The sequence below is a fragment of the Sinohyriopsis cumingii genome, unplaced genomic scaffold, assembly GCF_028554795.1.
Source record: "Sinohyriopsis cumingii isolate HCF-2022 unplaced genomic scaffold, ASM2855479v2 utg000127l, whole genome shotgun sequence".
NCBI classification, from domain to species: Eukaryota; Metazoa; Mollusca; class Bivalvia; order Unionida; family Unionidae; genus Sinohyriopsis; species Sinohyriopsis cumingii.
In genome coordinates, this window is record NW_028315871.1 from 701,923 (window position 1) to 723,874 (window position 21,952).

Here is a 21,952-nt window from a genome sequence, read left to right on the forward strand (position 1 = left end):
TTAGGAACCTATGCAAACTGCTGCTTTCCATTTTTGTAACCTCCTTATCAGCAAAGTGTCAGTTACAATTGATACATCCCAAATCAGGTATATGCCCAGGGGCAGGCATGATATAGGCATTTTGAAGAAGCATTATAAATGATACAAGGGAATATGTGTATGAAGCTGCCACAGATTGATGTTGGTGCATTCTAAGTTTGCCATTCTCATCATCATCATCAAGAAGTCCACAATCTTTAAGGGTCTGGAACCACATCAAAATGTGAGTTAAGGCATAAAGAACCTCTCATCCAAGCATTTGTGATGAGGGACATTACTGGAATAAAGCCAGAGGCTGATCGATCATTTTGTGTTTACAGTGAATAATAATTTGAATAAATAATTTCACCAAACTGTTCAAATCAGTACCAAGATGAGAGACAAAAGTTCATTTCTAGAACATTCAAAGTTGTCGACCAGTGTCCTAGACTCAGATTAAGACCTTATTGTTTACATTAATAATGATCTGAATATGAAACCCACAATCATCTAGAAATATCGAGCTATGCATTAATTTGTTTATGAAATCAATGTCTTTATTCAGGTACATAGTTAACTTGATTTTGGACTAAGGTCAGGTATAAAACACAAATGCATATAACATATAATCATTAAAAGAAGCCAACACATAAAGTAAATAGTCATAATATTAATATAGCAGTCTGGTACATTGATTTGTAGCATGTGCAAAATGTTTGTATAAACATTGTGTTTTGTACCATATATGGTTGCCATTTAAGTGAGAACAGAATACAGTGCATTTATTTAAAACTTAATTAATATACTTGTTTCAACTTGTTTAAGTTTGTTTGCTATAGGACATTTGATATTTGTTCATTCTTTATATGAATATACTTGCGCTGCATTTTCTTTGAAATAAATATAAACAAGTTAAATTTCATATGAACAAATATAAACAAGTCAAGTTTAATTTCATATAAATATTTAATTTTTTGCTATCAATTGAATATCTATTAATTTCTTTACTTGTAATTACTTGCACCTTATTATCATATTGGAGTATAAATATATCCCTGGATATCAAGTGTTTCTTCAAACAGAAATTGCAAGGTTAATTTAATGAATAATGACCAGGTAAAGTCCGACAAAATCCTTATTATGTAGCATGATTACAATAAGAACTGAAAGGGCATTGTTTCCAGTTTGTTCTCACATATTTTTTAAAATAATTTAAACTAAAGGTCTGCAACAACAGAAGGAACTAACATGGAAGGGTACACTACATTAAACACAGTTGTTTCTACAGGTGGGGAAAATGATCAAAATCCGTATCTAGATCTTCAAGGTAAGTAACATCTGATATTGATCTTAATCTAATAGGGCACGTTCTAGAATTATCCTGATAATTTTTTGCTATCAATTGAATATCTGTTAATTTCTTTACTTGTAATTACTTGCACCTTATTATCATATTGGAGTATAAATATATCCCTGGATATCAAGTGTTTCTTCAAACAGAAATTGCAAGGTTAATTATCCTGATAATATTGAACACCTGAATGACACTTTAGATAATGTCATTAAATAGCCATAATTAGGTCAGGGTTCAGGTAAATGCAAAATAATTGTAAAATGAAGTTGAGATTGATATTAAATATGAATCAAGTTTTTTAAAAGTATTTTTAATTAAAGTTGCATAAAATCCCATGTTAATTTCCATCGACTGACATCCATTTCTAATGCAATTTTCACTGCTTGTTCCACACTGTATTTATATAAGCAGCAAGATATGGTCATGTGTGCTTATTGCACTTTTTAACTTGGTAGAAGCCAACATGCATGCTGCCTCTCATTCGAAGATAGGAAGGTGAAGAATAGTACTAGATTGATGCAAAACTTCCAAATGTGCAAACTGATAACAGTATTCAGCCTTTTGGCAATATCTACAGAATTTACTTTAATTGCCAGAAATAGGATAAAACTATTTTGTGCCCGTAATCCTTTACTTGATTATAGTATTACCATTCAGACACTTCCATTTAAAGTCTATTTTTGTATTTTTCAAAAAGGTTCAGAGGCTTGTGTACACTGTATGTAAAGAATGTACAAACTATAAAAGGTTCAGAGGTCTGTGTACACAGTAAGCAGCAGGGAAGTTGTACTTACCAGCCGTTCCAGACCAAATAAACCTTCCTACGAGAACTTTCTCCGTAGAAGCCTCAGATTTCACTTTTGCGGCTTCCTACGAAAATTAATTTGCGTAAAATCGCCACCGAGTGCAATTTTTGTGTGCAAAATCTATGATTTTGGGCAAGTAAAAAATGAAGATTTTCTGGGGGGGTCTGGGATATTTTTTTTGTGTTAATGCGATTTTGCATCTTTGGGCTGCATTGGCCAATTTTACGTCACATTAAAATAATATACTTGAAAATAATATGAGTCGGAAAACTAGCACAATTGGAGAGCCTCATTCGGCTAGATTAGCGCGAGAGCAATTAGCGTCACTAAAGAAACTCATTCCGGCAAAACAATTATTCAAGGAAAAGGTTCGAGCACATGAAGACACAGAATATGGAATTACCGAGATATCGTCGAAATGGCTAAAGCCAGTCACTGGAACAATCGAGCAGGTCGCATACGGTGACAAAAAGGAAGATAAGGAACTTAGGAAGCGTGGGCTTGTTCCCATGACGAGAGACATTGAGGAACACACTCGAGTAGTGCCGGGTCGTCTTGAGCAAATTCATCAAGGACAAGAACAAGCACGAGCAATGCAAGCACAAGAACGAGTGCGAGCACAGACACAAAAGCTACAAGAACAATTGATACAAGCACAAGAACGAGTGCGAGCACAAACACAAGCGCTACAAGAACAATTACCTCAAGAACAGCCACAGCAAGAAGAAGAAGAAGAAGAGGAAAGTGATAGAGAACCTCGGGAAGTAATAAAGGATAAGTTTACTGATGATGGTTGGAAAACGATAGAAAAACAATTTAAATTATTTGGTAATAATCTTAATGAACTTGGCGCATTTGCCGAAGATTCATTTAACGCCAGATCAAAATTTTTAACGGAGGATGGATTAAAAAAAATTAAATCGCGAGATGCTTGGTACAGGAATATATACCGAGCTAGAGTTAATATACACAGGATAGCTAGGGGCGATTCGATTTTTAATCAATTTCGTAAATCTGCAAATGATAGATTTTTGTATAATATGAGTCAATCTCGGGGGGTGAAAGAAAAACCTGAATCTCCGGTGACGCCACAATCTTTAAAAACAAGAAAAATACCCCAAATAAAATCCCCCGATACATCTCAGGTACTTCCCAAAACAGGGAGAGTAACAAATATCTCAGGAACTTTTCCTCGCACACATTTTGACGAAAGTTCCATCGATTATTTCAATACAGACGAGGATATTTTAATCAACATTGCCAGATTTGGCTTCATTGATAGAGACAAATACCTGAAATCCGGACGCGTTGATAAATTTACTAAAGAAAATTGGATTCCAGCGGTATATTTTGCTTCAAAGAAAAAATCAGTCAATCTTGATGACCCGGGTTACCAAAATTTTATAGGAAAAATAATACAAAAAAAAGAAGAAGAAAAAGAAAAAGAAGAAGAAGAAGAAGAGGAAGATATATTTCAGGGATGGGAAAGTAGTCCAGAACCAAAGACAGGAAGCGGATATACCGTTTGTCCTGATAGCGTTGTCAACGACGTTTCTCGCCTCGAAGTATTAATCGGAGGAAAACGAGCCGGAAATAACTCTCGTGAAATAATCAACGAGGCCTCAGATATTTGTCAGCGATTATTTCGCGGTGGTGTCATCGACTCACACATTTACAAGGAGCTCATTGATGAACTCATCGATTAAAACAACACAATTGAAATAACATGATTGTTCACAAACATCAACGCAGACCCAGACAGGTCTGCATAGTTAACTCTCGATTGCCTGTATATAAATATATCCACGGCAATGGATTCGGCGACATCGTCAAAAGCCTCGTCACGCGAGTAATACCTAAAATCGGACCCACAGTCAAGCAATTCGCGTCAAAAGCAATAGGAAAAATCGGCGAGACTGTCATTTCTGGTATCGGCAATTTGGCCACTAAAGGCTTCGATGCTATCAAAAGCAGAATATCAAATTTAACGCGTAAAAAACAACCCGTCAAATTACCTAGCACCAGCGAAATGCCACCCGAAATCAGCAAAGCCATAAACGACGCAGCAAATAAAAAAATAAACGACCTAGCAAAGGAAGTTGCTAAGACAAATCTAGCACAGGAAGTTGCTAAGACAAATCTCGCAAACGAAGTTGCAAATACAAGCTTCATTTCAGGCAGCGGTCTTCGTTTTAGATGAGAATCTTATTAATAAATGTTCGCACAAGTGTCAAACGAAGTGTTCGACATGGACGAGCCTGTAGGTAGAGACACCTCCGTGCGAGATTTTCAGTATTTCTCGTACGACACAGTGATACCAAATGCGATTGGTCGCATTGAAATTCAAGTTCACGATACAACGAGATATTTTCTTCCATCTGAGGCGTATATCGAAGTTGTTGGTAAAATTATTAGGACAAATGATACCAACTACGATGCAGATTTTAATGTTGGGTTTGTCAACAACGGTATCATGGCGTTATTCAAGAGCGCCACTTACATGATCGACGGAAGAGAAATTGAGTCAATCACGGACAACGTTGATATAGCAACGACGATTATAGGCCTAGCGAGATACTCGGATGATTTTACCAGGTCGGCCGGTCCTAGTATGATGTTCGCCAAGGATAATTCCAATGCCGCTGAACATTCCCCATATGATATCGGCAGACCGAGAAATGCCGCTAACGCCGCTCCCGCCGATGTTCATTCAGTGGTAATCGGCCCCAATAACGATTACAATATTGGATTTGCCACGAGGAGAGCAATGTTAAGGGGGAACGAACGAAATTTCTCCTGCGCAATTCCGCTATCTCACATTTTTGGATTTTGCAGACATTTCAGGAAAGTTATTTACGGAGCAAAACATACAATCGTTTTTATTCGAGACACCGAAGGTAATAACAGAGCCATCTGGCGAGACATAAGTGGGGATCCTGTTGATGTCGGTAAGGTTGTCCTAACCAAATTTACCTTGTGGATGCCAGCAATAGTTCCATCGATGCTCGAGGAAGAAAAATTATTATCATTTATGAATCAAGGCGGAAAATCCGTCATGTCTTGGCTGACAACTATGACCGACTCCTTCGACGTTAATATTGACGGAATATTTACCTGGCGAATTGCATCACAACAAGGCGTTTCGGCACCTAGGCACATCTTTGTTGCTCTTCAATCTGCAGATAGATATACTCAAACTACCAGTCACATGATATTCGATCAATTTGCGGCAACAAACGTATCACTGAGAATAAACGGCCAACAAGAACCATCCGAGGAAATATCGATTGATTTTGCCAACTATTCGACGGCCCGTGCATATCATCGCTTGCTAAGTTTCATGGGTCGTGATCAAAATATTGATACAGGATTGCAAATATCACAGCTGGATTTTAATACTCGCTATCCTATATACTACTTTTCCTTGGAACATCTCGACCTGGTAAAACAATCCGTCGTTGATATTCATTTCAAAGCTAGAATTAACACAGCTGGAGCAGCAGCAAGAGCTATCGCGGTTATTCTCAGCGATAGAACAATGATCTTGGAAGGAATTAGCGGCAGAATGAGAATTATCGACGCTCCTGTCGAGAAAATGTGACAAAATCAAATATTTCTAAATTTAGATTAAGCGATTATTAATATGCCATACGAACACGTCAGTGTAACTCTGACCCCGGGTCAGATAAAAAAGCTCCAAACAGCAACAGCAAAGCGATGCGGTTTGAAATTAACCCTGAAAAATGATCAAATTCAGGGTGGGCCTAACAAATTATCGCTAACTAAGAGTCAACGTGAACGTTTCTCCAAGGCCAAATCAGCAAATTCTGGTGTTCATGTGAGTCTTAGTATAGGCGCCATCAGAGACATGGTCAAAACGGGCGGCATTTTCCCTCTATTTGCCGCTCTTCCAGGGCTGCTAGCTGGGGCTCTTCCGGCAATTGCAAAAGCGGTAGGATTAGGCGCGCTTGGAGGTGTAGGTTCCAAAATAGCACAAAAAGTGATGGGAGGGCGATACGGTAAAAAAAAGGGAAACGGCCTTTACCTAAGACGACCCCCGTACGGATCCAGCCTTTACCTAAGACGACCCCCGTACGGATCCGGTCTGAATTTAGGTTACCAGCCTCAAATTTAGATTTACTCAGCGAAGTAAAAAATAAAAAAATAAAATTTTTCAGAGGCGTATTTATGCGGGATCAACTACCAGAAAAACCAAACCCCACCGAGACAGGAATAATAAATCTCGATTCAAATACCGGCCCTGGCACACACTGGGTCGCCTACGCGATTAATCCACGCGAAGTTGTTTATTTTGACTCGTACGGATTAGCTCCACCAAAAGAATTCGTCAATTACGTGTCAAAGTTAAATATTCCAATTTGGTATTCGACACTTCCGACGCAGACGTTAATGGATCCACCGATATGCGGCCCAGAATCAATTGATGTCCTCGACACAATTTCAAAATCATCCGATCCGTACCACAAGATCGTATTTAAATACGCCATAGATAAATATCATGGTTGATATTTACGGGAGATTCCTCTACAGGAAGAAGGAAGTAGCCGACGTCGATCTATCAAAGTTCGCCACAAGGGATGATATTAACAATCTTCTATCGCTGTCAGAAGTAGATCCTGGCGAAGTTGCTGTTTTTCAGAGCCGCGAAGGAAGATTACAAACAAGCAACATCAAAATAACTGATATAATCAAGCGAGACGAATATAATGATCGTATTAATCAATTTACTCACCTATCAGATTCGGTATCAAAATCCATCGCTGATATCGCCGATATTATAGCGAAGTTGCCACTGAAGGCCAATATCGCTGATGTGGAAAAAAAGGACAACGAGCTATCAGCAACGTTGCTTCTAAAGGCCGATAAAACATTACACGACGATCTTCAGGACAGAATGACAAAAAGACTTAACAGGCTAAATAACGACCTTAAAAAACTCGACGATGCCTTAGCTAAATTTAGCAAAAAATTTGAGGATGATATAAAAACATCCAGCGATACTTCCTCCGCCGCAAACGAACTAGCAAAGAAAAAAGTCGATCAAGCATCGCATGACGATCTTAGCGATAAAGTGAGAAAAATCAACGAGGATATTACTAATATTCTCGCCGATATTACCGAAATAAATATCGTAATGAGTCAGAAAAGCGATAAAACATCATACGATGATCTCAGCGAGAAAACGAAAAAAATCAACGAGGATATTACTAAAATCAACGATGAAATTAACGTGGTACGTGAATTAGCGCGTCAAAAGGTCGATACATTAGTGTATGACGGAGAAATTCGAGATTTAAACGCGAAACTTCTTGACGCAACCACAAAAATTGACAACAAGGTCGATAAATCCTATTACGGCCCTGACATACAAAAATTGGGGGGAAAACTTCTCGACGCAACTACAAAAGTTGACGATATTAACACAAAAATATCACCACTAAATCTTCCAAAATTGGCGCGTTTTCATGTGCCAGATCAGGTGGTAACAAAAAATCTTCCTTGCCATATACCATTTGTGTTTGGGACAGGGAATTTTATTTGGTCACCCGTGTTTGATAGTTTTATTTTTAAAGTGCCAATTACTGGTATATATCGAATATATGTGATCTCCAAGATAAAATTTAATATAATAATGGAACGTGGCAGTAAAATCCATGAATTTTACCCTGGATTTTTTATTATTTCGCTAAGTGAAGATAGCGACCAAATATTTATTCTGGGACCACCAGATAGATCCGTCACAGAACCAATTCCCTATTTTGTAATTTTCGAATATTTATCCGGAATAAACACAGTTGGTCAACCCAACCCAACTTTCGAACGAGATGATGTGAAAAGAATTGAGATTCCAATTGGTTAGAAATTAATTAATAAATGACCGCATCGGATTACCGTTACAATCAGGCGCGTTCATGGCAGGATTCGCTAAAAAAACTTCTCGACGAATATCAAACAAAAATAAAAAAATACCAGCGTAGATTAGTTGCCATCGATGTTGCTGTGTACGCGGTAAGTGCAATTATCGCCGGTGCGGGAATAATCTTATCCGCGGTGACAACAATCGCAGCAACGATAATAATCTCATCGACAACGACAATCGCCAGTGTTCTCAATATTATCGCAAAAAAAATATCATCATGCACGAATGAGAAATTGTCTCTATACACGAGTAAACTATCCCAGGTCAACAATGCATATTCGAAATTATCATCGCTGCTTTCTGAGAGTCTCAACGACGGCGTTATATCCGACCTAGAATTTTCTTCGATGATAAGCATTTACTCCGAGATTGAACAAATGAATATCAATAATGTCCGAACTAACTCAAATCGTGACAAACACGACACCGCCGATAACAACGCTGATATCGGCAAGCTCAACCAGGCCAGAATTTAGTATCGATTTTCCAATACCAATTAGCGTCAAGGAAATTGCGCTGTCACAGTTACGCGTCTATAACAGCTGGCCCAATGTTAGGTCGAAATCATTTGGTAGATTATCATCGAATAATTCGCTTGTTTTTGCCAATAAAAACCGCCCCGATGGAACTCCCGATTGGATCGTCGTTGGCATACCAACAGGCAGTTACGAAATTGAGCAACTAGATAAGGAACTTACCAGTAGAATATCGAATATAACTGGCGATGCTACTCCAGGAATAAAAATATCCTCGCACGATCCAACGTTGTCGTCGATAATCGAAGTAAAATCGCCATATATCGTTGATATTTACCAGTCATCGATTAGGACAGTTCTAGGTTGGCCCGAAATCGCACCTCTGGCAAAACCAGAAAAATCTGATTTTATTATTCCAGGTTGGCACGAGGAAGCTCCTCCAGAGTAACCGGAGCCAAAAAAATCAGATTTTACCACCGACGAAGGATGGTACGGAGATATCAAACACAAGCCTCTGATCCACAGCGCCATCAACCTCATGAATAGCCACAAATTTAACCTGGTAATGTTCGCTTTTACTTTTATTAACGAAAGAATTCTCTCGTGGTTGCCTCTTCCTAAAATTCCCCCCGGTGTGAAAATCTTCGACGCTACCAACATTAACAGGATAATAGCCCCCATAGACGGTATCTTGGTAAGAAGAACCCTCGACGAATTTATTCAAGAACATAAAATACATTTAAATTTATTGCGGGAATCCTTTCATGAATGCATCTTAAATAAATCAGGCTCATGTAGCGAAATTATCGGACGCGTGAAGATTTTAAATCAACTCGCGAATGATATTGAATATTATCACGGTATGTTCATTCGGGCGATAATCGACGATATATCAATTGCCGATTATGTTCTTCCTATTAGCAAATTCGAGTTGATCAGAAATTCAGGAGAAAAACAAAAATTCATGAGAGTATTTGGATTAACCGAGGAAACGCTACCAAATTTCAAATTTCCCGATTATGATGTTGATGAAATGAGAAAATCCGTCACTGATACCATCGATGATTTATTTCCGAAATTACATGCCGCGTGGACTAAAAAAATACAATCAGAATCGATTCTCAAACATAATAATGATCCTGCCGGGCAAGGGCGGCATATCTCGCCGGGTATCGTCAATATAACGGAGGTTATCGCGATTTATCTTCACGCGGATGTTGTTGAAAATAGCTACAACGTGGATTCGTCTGTGTCAGAGCAGGCACAGCAGGGATTTATCTTATATTCGTTTTCACCTAGCGCATCTCCGGGTTTTTTGATAATAAAAGAGCCAGTAAATCCGTTTTACCTGCGATGTCACAATCGATTATTGTCGAGGATAAATTTCAAACTAACGGATCAAAATGGACATTTGCTTGATATACGCGGGGAAACGCTAAGTATCAACTTGCTGGTAAGATCATAGAATCAAAGATTCTTAAATCTCTCCACGGGAAAAAAACGGGCCAAAAAAATAAATAAAAACCAGCAGATTTTTCAAAATTAGTAAAATTTTTTAATTTTGATGGGGTAAATACCCGTCAAATTGAGCAATTTATGTATTTTTATGTTTTTGATGGGGTAAATACCCGTCAAATTGTGTAATTTATATAATTTTATGTTTTTGGTGGGGTAAATACCCGTCAAAATTAAGAAAATTGCACAATTTCAATAAATAAATTATTTCGGTAAATAATAAAAAAAATTAATAAAAATCAGAAAAATTAAGAAATTTGTGTAATTTTATGTTTTTGATGGGGTAAATACCCGTCAAATTGTGCAATTTATATAATTTCGTGAATCTGCTGGGGTAAATACCCATCAAATTGTGCAATTTATATAATTTCGTAAATCTGTTGGGGTAAATACCCGTCAAATTGTGCAGTTTATATAATTTTATGTTTTTGGTGGGGTAAATACCCGTCAAAATTAAGAAAATTGCATAATTTCAGTAAAATAATAAAAAAAAATAATAAAAATTAGAATCGGAGATTCTTGAAATTTTGTTTTTTTTTTGTGGCAAGAATCTTAAGAATCTTCAGAATCTTTGATTCTGCTTTCATCGACCAGCTTTTTCAACTGCCTGACGCGCGAGCTTGTAATTTTTCTTGACTCATACTCGTCGGATAATCTCGATCTAACTTTTTCTACCAGCGTCGATAATTTAACAAAATCCTCGATTTGATCATCGCTGACAGTCGCAAGTGATTGGCACATGGCAATCTGGATTTTCTTTATAAACTTGTATTCTGACGGTAGCGTGTATCTGTATTCGAGCTTCCCTTGAACAATCGTCTCAAATTCGGACCGGATTTTACCTGTGTCCAAATCTGAGGATAAATTTATGTTTTTGTTTTTCAGATCCTCGATGGCTTCGATGATGTTGTTTATATTTTCCTCGTTCATTATACAAATTTGTAATATTCAATTAATTTTTAGAAAATATTGAGATTTTTAATCAGATATTATCGGAATATAGTAAAATTCGATCCACTCGCCAAATAGATATGAGAATGTCGCGTTGATTATTTTTTCTGTTGCACGTTGCACCGATGCTGGATTAATACTAAAATATTTTGCAGCGGCGTTTATCGATGTAAATGCAAGCTCCTCGCCTGTTTCTCGATTTACCGATTTAACCGCCTTAGATGGTCGCCGTACGCCACTGGCATTGCCGGATCTTGAATTTTGACTCGGAGTGACCGCTCGGAGATTGGATATCTTGTTGTTAAGTTTATTTCCATCGATGTGGTCAATAACAAGACCGATTTCTATTGGTCCGTTGAAACATTCGAATACAAACTTATGACAAAAATAACTTGCGCATCTTCGTTTTTTGTTTTTGTTGATGGTAAAAACAAGATAACCTGAATTACAAACCTTACCGACCCGATTCTTTGTTCTAATATTTCTAACAATACCATCCGATGACGCCTCGTATCCCTCGATCGTTGGATGAGATTTAAACTCGCATTTCGTTGTTGTTGGAGGAATCGTTGATTTCAAGTTCATTATATAATAATTATATGTCTAAATCGTTATTTGCTTTGAATCGATTAATATAATCTTCTTCACATGTTATAACCGACGAGGATCTTTTTTCATAATATCGCCGCAATTCTCGATAATATTTTCCTCCGCAGGACAAACACAACCGTGTCTTTCCTCGAGTGCCAACTTGGCAAACTAAACATCGCTGTGGTCCTTTGCTGCCACGTCGAATTGCATATATATGAGCGCCGCAATAATCACCTCTGCAGGATTTATCACAGAAATTTGTTGAACCGATTAGTATCCATTTGCAATGCATTATTATAATTTAAACATTTGTCTAAAATATAATCATGGATGCATTTGATCTTGATGAGGCAGAATATATTATACCTGAGGTTGACCGAGCCAAGAAAGAATTCTTCGACGATGGAGCGGTTCACACTTGGTCGACTTGGAAAACGAATTCTGTCGATGCCACGATGAATCTGGAGCGAGCCAAGAAAATAATCGAACACATAAAAACCGAACATTCCGAAGAGCGATGTATCTTTGGAATAAAATTTATCGCACAAATGCCTGACGATACTTGGATTATTCGCGATAAACGAGATCCCGTGAGTGGCGGTAAGAAAAATGTTACCCTCGATAAAAACTCTAAGCATGGATTGTTATTGGGAATCGACGGTCCCTATTACGCCAGGGCATATCCATCTAGTGCAGTTGTTTATGGTATTTATAGGCTGAATAACAACCCGGACATGAAAAATCTACCTGCGATGAAAGAATCGCCGATGATAAACTGCGTGGCTGAGCGCGTAATCGAGCACATGAAAAACGCTCGGCGTGGATCTGGTTTGACCCAGTTGAGGTTGGATAAAATTAACGCGTGGGCGAGGACCGTCGCTGATGGTGCATCTGTGGACGATGTAGCTGCGTTGAGTAAAAAACTTAAATTTCCTATCACGGTGAAAACGCTATCGGGAGAAATATTATATTCGTCGCCGTATAAATCTCGAGGAGCGCCAATCGAAATTGTCGATCATAATTCACATGCGTGGTCACAGTCGGTGATGATATTTCCGCGGGATCGTGTTGTTAAATTTTATCCCGTGGAAAATTCCACGGCAGATAATAAATCTGAGGGAAATTCTGCGAAGAACAATTCCGATGCAATGTTTAGATATATCAAAAAATTAGCCGCGTCTGATCCAGTATCAATTTGGTTATTCTCGAGCGAAGAAAAATACGATCAGTTTATCTTGCCACGCGGAGATATTTACCGTCATGAAATATTACACGAATCGATGAAAAATCTCGCGGTGAAATATTCGTCGAATCCGATCAGTTATTAACGAACTGCTTTACGGTTCCGTCTGTTGCTGCTCACGCTGCCAGAGAGAGAAACTCATGGAAACCTACGAGGAATGAATATCTCGCTGATATTCAACTTAGCTGTATCGAGTACGGCCATGGCGGATTGTGGAATACCAAGTATTATTTCGAAGATATGATCTCCGTTGACATGAGCGCGTGCTATCCTGGAAGTTTCCTCGGATATGGCGATTGTGCGGATTATTTTGCTAAATTTGGTCATCCTACCAGTGAGATGACGAGAGTAGCGATTAACGGACCGTTGCCTGATTTTGTCATGACCGGATTCGCTTGTGTTACTTCGTTTGAGTTTGCTGAAAATTTTCATAAAATTTGTTATATTTGGTTCGGTAGGCATTTATCTCAGCGTAAATGGGTCCCTACGGTGTTGTTGAGATATATGCTGGATTCGTCGATGTTAGTATCGTTGACAGTGAGTGAGGCAATTATATCATATAGGAAACAAACTAAGGTGTGGCTACCGACAGATTGTGACAACGCGAAAGATATCGGAAGAAAGATAATTGGCAAATTTACTCAAGGCGGATCCGTTGATCATAAACATCGACACGCTAGGTTGTTTATCAACGATGCCGAGATGGATTTTATAATCGCCGATATGGTATCGCGAGGAATATTCTGCAACAGAGAGAATATTATCATCGACGGAGCAAAGTTAGGTACCGTAATTAGCTACCTTGATGGAGAATCAGCGCAGTATACGCATTTGAGGTCGTCGATGCTCGCTTATGTGAGTATAAATTTACTGTCGATGATAAATAAATTTTCTGATATCGCGGTAAGGGTCGCGACGGACTCGTTTTATATCGATAAAAAATACCAATACAGGCTGGAAAATTTAATCACTGATGGTAGCTCATGGGGAACTTGGAGGATAAAAAACGAAGATATTCTAGATTATTGCGAAGATGCCGATGTTGAAGATTGTGATAAATTTCATCGAGATAAATTTGAAGAATCTTCGGCTGCCGCATCTGCATTTGACCCAATTTCACGCAGTAAATTCGTTTACATGAATGGTCCTGGTGGTAGCGGTAAAACAACGCGAGCGATAAATTTATTTGCAAACTCCGATATGATCGTGTTGACTCCGACTCACAGATTAGCGCGAGAAATAAAGCAACGCGGGGTTGATTCTTGCACGTATCATAGTTATTTCAAGTACAGCGGTGGATTATGGGATTCGGCTCGCATGGGAAACAAATACATCAACAAGATCATTATATTTGATGAAATTTGCACGGTAAATCTAGATACACTAAAATCGATATTGACTTGGCTGGAGGGGAAAAATACCGCCGTGGTAATGTGCGGAGATCACGGCCAACCTGATCCTATCGATGGCGAATCGCCTCACGAATGGCTCAGAAACTTCGTTGATTATTACGAGGAAATCGACGTCGATTATAGATCGACGGATATTTTACTGACCGAATTTAAGAAATTAATTCGATTACAACCGAATAAGATTCAATGTGACGTAATGAGAAGAATAATCGACGAGACTCCGATGGATAATTTTCTAAATTTATGGCGTCCCGATCATCTGATTGTTGCTAGTAGGAAAATTGTTCGTGATATTATCCAGGAAATGTTATTCAAGTTGCACTGTGAGAAATTTCCAACGTTGCAGGTGCCGCTATGTTACAGGCCCATTGATACTAGGAAACAAAATATCAGTGTTACTTTGCCCTGCGGAGAGGAAAAGATTTTAGTCTTGAATGATATTATCTTCGTTGATATTAATCTTGTCAATGACGCGATAAACGCAGAAAAATCGCCATGGAAACTAGGATACGCAACAACGATACACTCGTCGCAGGGATTAACCGTGCATGGTCAGGTTTGGATCGTCGATGATAGAATTTCCTGGTCAAATTTAGTATATTTAGCCGTGTCGAGAGTAAGAAAATTATCTCAGCTAGGTAGAATTCGAATAAATCACATTAGTGACGCTGGCGGTAGTTGAGTATCTTCGGGTATTATTTGTAATTCCTCCTTGGTAAATCCGCGTTGAGGCGCTAACGAATCTAGAATATAAATCGCTGGTCTTCCCGATGATCTTGTTACGGCTGATATTTTATGTGTTGTAACGCTCCAGTTTGGGTCGGTTGCTCTTTTTCTGCCTCCTTCGGCCTCGCCTTCCTTATACAAATACCTGACCGTGACGCTACCTAGCACAGGCGGAATCGTAGAATCTCGCTTTAGGGGTATATTCGATTTTGTAATTGCAATTGCGGGTTTCATTGCTATTGTTCGAGTTGTCTCGTTATTTAACGCGTTAATCACATGAGGCAATCTTGATACCCAATCGTGAGATCGATTATCTTGAATGAATTCACGCGCGTATTGGTATCCGAATAATCGTTCTGCAAGCGTTTTATTGAATCTTTCGACGATAGCTTGATTGTGATGAACACCTACAATACCGCGACGGATTTTAACATTATTCTTTTTCATCAGTGAAGTAACCGCGCCAAGAAATTCTCGACCTGGATCAACCTGGAGAAGCTTCGGCCATGTCAACGGGGATCGTGAATAAATTTCGCTAAACGCCTTAGCGATCTCCGTTGCTGTTTTATTCGATAATGGCTCGGCTTCTTTATACCTGCTAGCGATATCAACGACTGTCAGAACATATTTGTATGTGACTCCGTCGACGGTATCGTAAGGAAGAAACATAAGATCAGCCTGATGGACTTCATTAGGTACGCTGACAGTGAAACTCGCATATGGTATTTTCTTAGGTGGGGGGAGATATATTTGCCAAACTGCCTGTTTCGATAACCACGATTCAGCAATGGATTGTTTTACTTTTGCGGCCTTGGCGAGTTTGGCAATTGCTGATTTTCCTCGCCAAAATCCTCGCGGAGAATAATATATCTGCTCCATTATTATTTACCAGCGCCGAGTACTAATTTACCTTTCATTGCGCCTTTTATTAACCAAGTTGCCAATTTTTCTTTGAAACTTTTGTCAGGAATCGTGTTTAGTGCGTGAATTAGCTTGATATCAGCGAGATGCCTTTGTTGTAAATCCCCGCTGCGATACGCGAGATCGTGGTAGTAACAAGCGCTATCGATGGCGTTTACTGGATCTTCACCTTGCTTTGGTTGGTTATTATCGTCGAGTCTTATATCGAGTCTTGTTCCGGGTCCACAGTAATTGTACCCTGGCAGATGCTTCTCTCCGGGATATTTCGCCCAGGGAGTTCCGGGTAGATTTGACAAGGAGGAGGCAATGTCTCCTCCGGTTCTACTTTTTTTTTTACAAATTTAAACTTGCGAGTCTTGCAAACTTCGCATTCCCCCTTGATTGCGTTTCTGTTGTTGCGTGTGACAATTTCGATTGGATTTAACGTAGCTGTGTGAGTGCGACACTTAACACAATATAGATCCATGTATTCTAGTAACATGAATGTAATTGATTTTTCCGCCACGAAGCGACGCGAGCAGGTGAAACATAATGCGATATTACCGAATTCGATAAGAATGATAATTATTGGCCCATCTGGATCTGGTAAGACGCAGTTGTTGCTAAATTTGATTATGCGATGGCTGAAATGGGACAAGTTGTATTTGGTTGCACCGTCCGTTGATGATCAGCGTTGTTATCAAGTACTAAAGGAATTTAGCGACAATACCGACGAAGGCACAATCGAATTTATCACAGACATTAATGAAGCTCCAACCGTGGAAAATTTAGACGGCGATGTTAATAATCTTGTTGTTTTCGATGATGTTATGCTGGACAAGCAGACCAACCCGGCTAGGATATTCTCGCGTGGCAGACACAAGAACACCGATGTGATTTATGTGACGCAGCGATACACGCAGATTCCAAAGGTGATTAGAGACAATTGTAATATTTTATCGGTATTCAACGGCGTAGACACACACACGTTGAGAAATATTCATCAGACTTGGTGTAACGGTGACATGGACATAAACAAATTCAAAAATTTATTCAGCCGCGCTCAGGCAACGCCGCATGGTTTTATCACGATCAATCTTCATGATCCGCGTAGTCGATATCGAATCGGTCTCGATCAAATTTATTCATGAAAAAGCAGCCCAAAGATGCAAAATCGCATTAACACAAAAAAAATATCCCAGACCCCCCCCCCGAAAATCTTCATTTTTTCCTTGTCCAGAATCATAGATTTTGCACACAAAAATTGCACTCGGTGGCGATTTTACGCAAATTAATTTTCGTAGGAAGCCGCAAAAGTGAAATCTGAGGCTTCTACGGAGAAAGTTCTCGTAGGAAGGTTTATTTGGTCTGGAACGGCTGGTCTGTACAACTTTCCTGCTGCTCACAGTATGTAAAGAATGTACAAACTATAAAAGGTTCAGAGGCTTTTGTACACTGTATGTAAAGAATGTACAAAAATATAAAAGGTTCAGAGGTCTGTGTACACAGTATGTAAAGAATGTACAAAATATAAAAGGTTCAGAGGCTTTTGTACACTGTATGTAAAGAATGTACAAAATAGAAAAGGTTCAGAGGTCTGTGTACACAGTATGTAAAGAATGTACAAAATATAAAAGATTCTCATTTAAAAATCAACATATTTGAAGTACTGTTCCACAAATTGACTCACAGATAATATTTACCTCTGTATTGTTGTTGTGGGGTTTAATGCCATTATTCAGCACATGATAGGCTGTGCATGGCAGCCAGTATTAATGGTGGAGGAAGAACACGGGGAAAACCCCGGAAAGATCCACTGACCCACGAGAAGCTACTGGCAAGCTCTCTCACATACCCACATTGGCCGAATCTGAGACTTAAACCCACGCAGACATAGGTGAGATGGCAGTGATCCGTAAAGGAGAGCGCTTTAGACCACTCGGCCACTCGGGGCTCCTTTACTACTATGATGTACATGCAGAATATTATAGTATGCATCATATCCCCGCCTGTTGATGGTACATTATAGTGTAGATTTTGATTCAAGACAAGAGGCATTTTCCATATCTTTTGCATGGAAATATATTTATTAAAGATGGAGTTTTGCTATTGAAAGCTCGAGATTCAAACTAATCTCTTTGTTATTAGAATGCCAATGTTTTGTGACAAAAGACTGTGGAATTCATTCAGAAATTGTAATGGGTAGGTTTGTAATAAGTGCAGTTTAAAACAAGAAATAATTTTCCCCATATATCTTTTTTCAGATATGGCAGGGGAAACAAATGAAAGTGTAAACATAAGGTATTTTTCTAAATTAGGTTTTGATAGAGGATATTTGCTTAAAAGGAGTGAATAATGGATATATTTCATCAAGTGCGTGAAAATACTTAAGTTTTTCACCCACGATATGACATATATCCATTATTCACTGGAAGCAAACAAATATTTCATAATTCTATGCTTAAAAGTATTGGATAGCAAGATCTGTATAATAGACTGAAGTAGCAGTTTTCTTACTTGATCACTCGGTATGTCTGATGTTTACGGTTTATGTTCTATTGTATTTTATGATTATTCAGAAAGAAAATATAACAGTTATATAATTCTCCTTCACAATTAAAAGTAAAATAGCACATTAAAAATAATTCACTGCATGCTGAATTTGAACTTGAGTTGCTTCTATCAGGAGGTAACCATATTTTACACTCAACCACATAAGCATCTATTAAAGAATAACTTTGAGTTTTATGATTATTTTGTTATTGATGTGGCAGTGAATTTAGTTATAGTAACTCACTCCAATGAACTATTACAACTACATTACTTGGAAAATCCAGCAATTCATTGCCTAGTGTAAAATAAAAAACAATAAGGTATTGATATTAAAAGTACAGTAAGGTTGCACAGTGAATATCACATGTAGATGCATATGCTAGATATTTATTGTAGACTGCTTAGGGCTGTTCCATTAAAACATACATGGGACCCAGGGAAGGCACTTTAAAAGTGGGGTATGCACCCATACATAGAGTGTACAAATTTCTTACCATTTTAATATGAACTCTGTGAAATCAAAGTACTTGGCACATATTTTTAAAAAACAGACTTTCCTGGGTACCATGTATGTTTAAATGCAACACCCCTTACATTGTATAAATGAAAATAATCGAATAATTGCAAACCTGAAACTGAAAGATATATATAACATTTGTTCCTTACACAAATTATTTCCTTTCCATTGCTGTTCATGAATGATGGTTTTGCTTTCATTATTTTCTGTTGGAAATTTATAATTATTACATTTTGTATCAGTAGCATTTTATTACAGTTTGGATTATTGTTAGCAAAATAATATGTACATTAATATATTTCTTATTACTAAACTATATTACTATTATTAGTATCAATTATTATTATTATTATTATTATTATTATTATTATTATTTATAGATCTCCAGATACTGTTACATATGATGCACTTCATCCATACACAAATAATGAAGAACATGCATACAGCTCATTAAATCAAAGACCACATCAGAAAGGTACGTTATACTTTGTCCAAATGATATTCATGTAGTATCAAATCATGCAAGACAAAATTTAATGTAGCTAAATAAGGTATATCTGATAGACATTTCCTTTCATTTCATTAATGTTTCCTTGGATGATTTATAGAGCAGACACCTGGAAGTATAGCCCAGAAAATGCAAATATTGCACATAATTTATATAAGACAAAAACCTAATGCAATAACAGCCTGCCCAAACACAGTCACTGGGATGATGCAGTAACAGCCTAGCCCAAACACAGCCGCTGGGATGATGCAATAACAGCCTAGTCCAAACACAGCCACTGGGATGATGCAATAACAGCCTAGCCCAAACACAGCCACTGGGATGATGCAATAACAGCCTAGCCCAAACACAGTCACTGGGATGGTGCAATAACAGCCTAGCCCAAACACAGTCACTTGGATGATGCAATATCAGCCTAGCCCAAACACAGTCACTGGGATGATGCAATAACAGCCTAGCCCAAACACAGCCACTGGGATGGTGCAATAACAGCCTAGCCCAAACACAGTCACTAGCATGATGCAATAACAGCCTAGCCCAAACAAAGCCACTGGGATGGTGCATTAACAGCCTAGCCCAAACACAGCCACTAGGATGATGCAATAACAGCCTAGCCCAAACACAGCCACTGGGTTGGTGCAATAACAGCCTAGCCCAAACACAGCCACTGGGATGATGCAATAACAGCCTAGCCCAAACACAGCCACTGGGATGATGCAAAGCTCATAGCCATTTGAGTTGCACTTTATTTTGACAATGTTTAATTCATTCTAATTTATACATAACCAAAAAGGGGTAGCTAGACTTACCAGAACAAAACTAACACAAAGGGAATTACTGGACAAAATAGGAATTAACTGCAAAAAAATGGAAAAATATTCATAATGACCAAAGAATTAAAATGTTTAATAAATGTAACAAAAAATATTTGATTGAAAGTGGCATTTGATTCTTAAATATTTTTACCTGTTTGTAATTGCAGGATTCTAATCTAGGTAGTTCCATCGCTCAGTTAAAATGAATTAGAATGTATAGTTTCTGCTGCATGTATTTAAGTCATATGGCTTAAATGCATTGTGTACCAAGAAAGGGACATACACCTTAAAGTGTCTGCATTTGTAACAGAGAGAGAAAGTTGTATAAATGAATGAATGTACACTGTTGCATTGAGATATACTGATTTATGGGGTAGTGGTATTTAAATTGTCATATTGGTTTTACAAGACAGTAAATGATAAGCAGATGCCCTAAGAAATATTGATGTAAATTAAAGAAACTACTAAATATTGATGTAAATTAAAGAAACTACTAAATATTGATGTAAATTAAAGAAACTACTAAATACTGATGTAAATTAAAGAAACTACTAAATATTGATGTAAATTAAAGAAACTACTAAATATTGATGCAAATTAAAGAAACTACTAAATATTGATGTAAATTAAAGAAACTACTAAATATTGATGTAAATTAAGAAACTACTAAATATTGATGTAAATTAAAGAAACTACTAAATATTGATGTAAATTAAGAAACTACTAAATATTGATGTAAATTAAAGAAACTACTAAATATTGATGTAAATTAAAGAAACTACTAAATATTGATGTAAATTAAAGAAACTACTAAATATTGATCAGAACTATGACACATGTAACAGTGCTATGACTGACTGGGAGAGACCAAAGGATGAACTGCTTGGTGACAAATCTGATGATGAGGGGGAAGGAGAGTGTTGATTTTCCACCTGAACTTGTACAGGAATGAAGGTTTTGTAATTAATCATGGATATTGAAACATGCTGACATCATCATGGAAGTTTTAGACATTGCAACTGAAATGTTGATTGAGAATCCAAAATGAGCAAAGCTGTTTACAGACCATTTTGTTTAAACAATTTATAGAAATCTTGGTTAAATATTGCAATAAAATGAACATGTAAATAATTATATTGGTGGTCTCTGTTAAAAGTGCTTTTTGTGGCAGAAAAACCCGAGTGAAATTCTTGCCCATGATTTTGACCCAGTGATACTATAAGACACACATTTATAATGTATCTAGCTTTCTCATGATGAGGAATGAATAGTATCATTTTGACATTCCTTGAGGCATTTACAAAAAGGATATTTCGCCATATTGACTGTTAAATAATCTGGCTGAATGAATGTTGCATCAGAAAAGTCCATATAGAAAGCCATTTCTGCAAAATGGCCCATCAATAACCCTGCTGGTGGAATATGTTGTTTAATCAAAACATTGTCAGATTAAAAACAGTAAAGCGTACACACATTTGGTTCTAAAATACACTATGAAGAAAGCTGCAAAGTTTATTTATTGAGTTAAGAAGAAAAATAATGAACTTCCAACTGGCACATTTGAATTATACAATAACTGTCAAAAAGAAATGCCAACATTACACATGCAACAACTTAAAATTAATA

The 21,952-nt window shown here is 37.7% G+C and overlaps 1 protein-coding gene across 2 annotated transcripts in view; it reads left to right on the top strand.

Moving 5' to 3' along the window:
• Window positions 1–21,952, top strand: part of LOC149774831 (hemicentin-1-like) — a 162,137-nt gene that overhangs the window by 135,398 nt on the left and 4,787 nt on the right. For both annotated transcript variants that reach the window (XM_089944677.1, XM_089944678.1), the window contains 3 exons: window positions 1,242–1,345; window positions 18,198–18,234; window positions 19,384–19,478. In XM_089944677.1, coding sequence (XP_089800803.1) covers window positions 1,242–1,345; window positions 18,198–18,234; window positions 19,384–19,478 — 236 coding nt within the window. The remainder of the gene's footprint in view (window positions 1–1,241; window positions 1,346–18,197; window positions 18,235–19,383; window positions 19,479–21,952) is intronic.